The sequence below is a fragment of the Myxine glutinosa genome, chromosome 5, assembly GCF_964187855.1.
Source record: "Myxine glutinosa chromosome 5, kmMyxGlut1.1, whole genome shotgun sequence".
Taxonomy (NCBI): domain Eukaryota; kingdom Metazoa; phylum Chordata; class Myxini; order Myxiniformes; family Myxinidae; genus Myxine; species Myxine glutinosa.
In genome coordinates this window covers 70,666,737-70,670,505 of record NC_136265.1, presented here as the reverse complement: position 1 = coordinate 70,670,505, position 3,769 = coordinate 70,666,737, and the positions used below count along the sequence as shown (strand labels likewise).

Genomic DNA, 3,769 nt, shown 5'->3' with positions numbered 1-3,769 from the left:
TTTATATAAGATATGGAAGATAAGAGAAAGTTATTATTATTGCCAAATGATACAACTGTTATTATTGTTTTTTCTGGAATTTATTTTGTAACGAGAATGCCATGCCCTGGAAGGACCGATTAAACTGCTCTATACACCTTCACATCGCACACGTTTAGAAACATGGGAATTAATCCCCGTTATTTGTAGTTAATTCGCCGAATCAACCCAAAATCATGATGATCATTTAGGTAAATCACATTCCACATTGGGATGGTCCAGTATTAATTCATACGTACTTTCTTCCAATGTTATCATTGTATTTGCGATTTATTTTCGAAGTGGAATACCGTGGAATGGAAGGACTTATTAAACTGCTTTAACTACCTGAACGTGGAGTGCACTTAGAAACATGGGAATTGCTCTGAATTATTTGCAGTTAATGGGACGAATCAATTCATGAGATCATAATAATCATTTTGGTACATCACATTCTACATCAGAAAGGTCCAGTAGAACACTACAAAAACCAATAAACACACACACACACACACACACACACACACACACACACACACACACACACACACACACACACACACACACACACACCATGGAGAGTAAATTCTGTTCATCTTCAGTTTTGTCATAGTTTTGGGGCCAGGCGTTTTGTCTTCAGGTTTGTGCTATTGTGTAAAAAAACAGTCTCACAGTGCGGTTGATATATTCTCTCTTGCGTGAATTCTTTCATGTCTTTTCATTGCTGAGAGATGAACAAAACCCTTCTTGCAAACAGAACACTTGTTGGGCTTATCTCCTGTGTGTATTTTTCGATGTTGATGCAAATACGATGAAGAAGCAAAATCCTTATTGCAAACAGAACACTTGTAGGGCTTCGCTCCTGTGTGTATTTTTTGATGTTGGTGCAAATTTGATGAAGAAGCAAAATCCTTCTTGCAAACAGAACACTTGTGTGGATTCTCTCCTCGATGTATTCTTTGATGTTGATGCAAATACGATGAAGAAGCAAAATGCTTCTCACAAACAGAACACTTGAATGGGTTTTCTCCAGTGTGCATTTTTTGATGTTGATGCAAATACGATGAAGAAGCAAAACCCTTATTGCAAACAGAACACTTGTAGGGCTTCGCTCCTGTGTGTATTTTTTGATGTCGGTGCAAATTTGATGAAGAAGCAAAATCCTTCTTGCAAACAGAACACTTGTGTGTATTCTCTCCTCGATGTATTATTTGATGTTGATGCAAATACGATGAAGAAGCAAAATCCTTCTCACAAACAGAACACTTGAATGGGTTTTCTCCAGTGTGCATTTTTTGATGTTGATGCAAGTACGATGAAGAAGCAAAACCCTTATTGCAAACTGAACACTTGTAGGGCTTCTCTCCTGTGTGTATTTTTCGATGTTTATGCAAATACGATGAAGAAGCAAAATCCTCATTGCAAACAGAACACTTGTAGGGCTTCTCTCCTGTGTGTATTTTTCGATGTTTAGACAAATACCATAAAGAAGCAAAATCCTTATTGCAAACAGAACACTTGTATGGGTTTCCTCCAGTGTGCATTTTTTGATGTTGATGCAAGTACGATGAAGAAGCAAAACCCTTATTGCAAACAGAACACTTGTAGGGCTTCTCTCCTGTGTGTATTTTTCGATGTTTAGACAAATACCATAAAGAAGCAAAATCCTTATTGCAAACAGAACACTTGTATGGGTTTCCTCCAGTGTGCATTTTTTTATGTTGATGCAAGTGCGATGAAGAAGCAAAATCCTTATTGCAAACAGAAAACTTCAATGGTCTCTTAATTCCTTGGATATTCTTGAGAGAGTCTGTACAGCTTTTACAACTGCGGATGGAAGACACACTGTGAAATGCATCGTTGTTTTGAGAATTAGTGTGTGTCATGTGATGATTTAAAACTTCTGAGCAGAACAACTGGGAACAGTCGGAACAAGAAACCAGTTCCATTTGTTTCACTGGAAATACAAATAAAAAAAGCATTCAAAATTCACCAAAACATTAAAATGTTGCAGAATTGACAAGTATTTCACTCAGATTAGATTAAACATTTGACATATTTCTGTACTTCGCTCAATGGAGAAGCTCCATATCAAGGATTGAAAAATAGGCTCACCTGAAACGACTCCTGAAGCTCACCTGGATCAGGAGCAACAGTCACTTATACCCCCCACAGACTCCCTCAACCCTGATATTTTTAATGCCATGAACAAACTTTGGTACATCACGGGCGATTAAGGTTGTGGGCAAGTTTAATCGAAATTGTGTGTGCAGTTTAGGAGAAGAGAGTAAAACCTATGTTGGGGTGGGGGTGGGGGGTCAACCCTACCCACCTACCCCCCATAGACCACCTCAATGAGCCCAGATTTTGATGTGGTCAATATACCCTCGTTAGGCATCAAATATGAAGCTTGTGGCCAAGTTTCATCAACATAGTGTGTTTGGTTCAAGCGACAATGACTGAAGTGTTTACAGACTGACTCACTCACTCACTTTTTTTTTCTTTTCTTTTTTGTATACAGAATCGAGGCTCGTGAAAGAGCTAACATTTATTTCACAAACAAATCAAACACACAAACAAAATATATAAAAAGAGGGAGCGGAAGACAAGATGGGGAGAGAAGGGGAAGCACACAAACACAACATTTGAGAGCAGGGACATCTGGAGATGTGTGGGAGGGAGAGGGCTTGGGCGGAGGAGGCGTGGGAAGGGGGGGGGGGGCGGGTGGGAGAAGTATAAAACACAAGGACACCGAGGACTTCCAGGACAGAAGTTGGCATTTCAAAAAAGGGGATTTGGGGTGAAATTAGCGGGGGTAGAAAAGATCAAGGTTTTGGATGGGGGACGATAAGAGATGGTGGTGAACAGCTGTTTTAAAGACCTGGAGGGAGGAGTGGGATTGAAGAGAGTGAGGGAGTTTGTTCCAGAGGCGGGCGAAAAGAGAAATGAAGGAGTGAAGGTGAGCAGAGAGTCTTGATTTTGGCAGTTTAACCATAAGAGGGTTGCAGGCAGATCTTGTGCGACCTGTAGGAATATTTGGGGGACAGAGCCCAGAGAGAGCTGGGGGGGGGGGCAAGGCCAGAGAGGAGTCGGTAGAAGACGGAAATACCACCAACCTGCCTGCGGTGAGTGAGTGAAAGGCCCTTGGAGTTAGCTTCATCGCGGGAGATTCCAATGATTCTGAACGCTTTGGTTTCAACAGCGTGAAGACGAGCTCGTTGTGAGGCAGGAGCACCAGCCCAGAGGGGAGAGCAGTATTCCATTGAGCTGCGGATGAAAGCCTTGTATGTGGTGAGGAGCTCAGGTGTGCCAAGGAAGGACTTCACACGACGGAGGATGCCCAGTCGGCGACTGGCTTTGGAGGCCAGATTTGAAATGTGGTTTTCCCAGGAAAGATCATGGCAGATAGTGAGACCCAAAAGCTTGAGTGACAGAACTTCTTGGTGAGGATTATTCAGAAAGTGGATGGGAGGGTTGTCCAGTTGGTCTTTTCGGAGAGACATCGGAAGAGTGTGAGATTTGTCAGGATTGAAAGACATGTTCCACTTGTTTGCCCAGTCTGTGATTTTGTCCAGGTCTGCAGAGAGTGAGGAGGCTGCAGACTGCCGATCTGAGGGATGAGTAATGGAGCGACAGAGAGTAGAGTCATCAGCAAAGAGATAGAGAGGATTTTCAAGAGAGTCAGAGAGATCATTGATGAAGACCAGAAAGAGCACAGGGACCAGAATACTGCCTTGGGGAACTCCAGCCT

General features: G+C 42.2%; 1 protein-coding gene across 1 annotated transcript; it reads right to left on the bottom strand.

The window, feature by feature from the left end:
* Positions 1-358: 358 nt before the first annotated feature.
* LOC144892126 (uncharacterized) lies at positions 359-1,904 on the bottom strand. Its single transcript, XM_078777343.1, has 2 exons — positions 938-1,904; positions 359-366 (listed from the first exon to the last, which is right to left on the bottom strand). The coding sequence occupies exons 1-2, from the start codon at positions 1,902-1,904 to the stop codon at positions 359-361; spliced, it is 975 nt and encodes a 324-aa protein (XP_078633469.1).
* Positions 1,905-3,769: the final 1,865 nt, after the last annotated feature.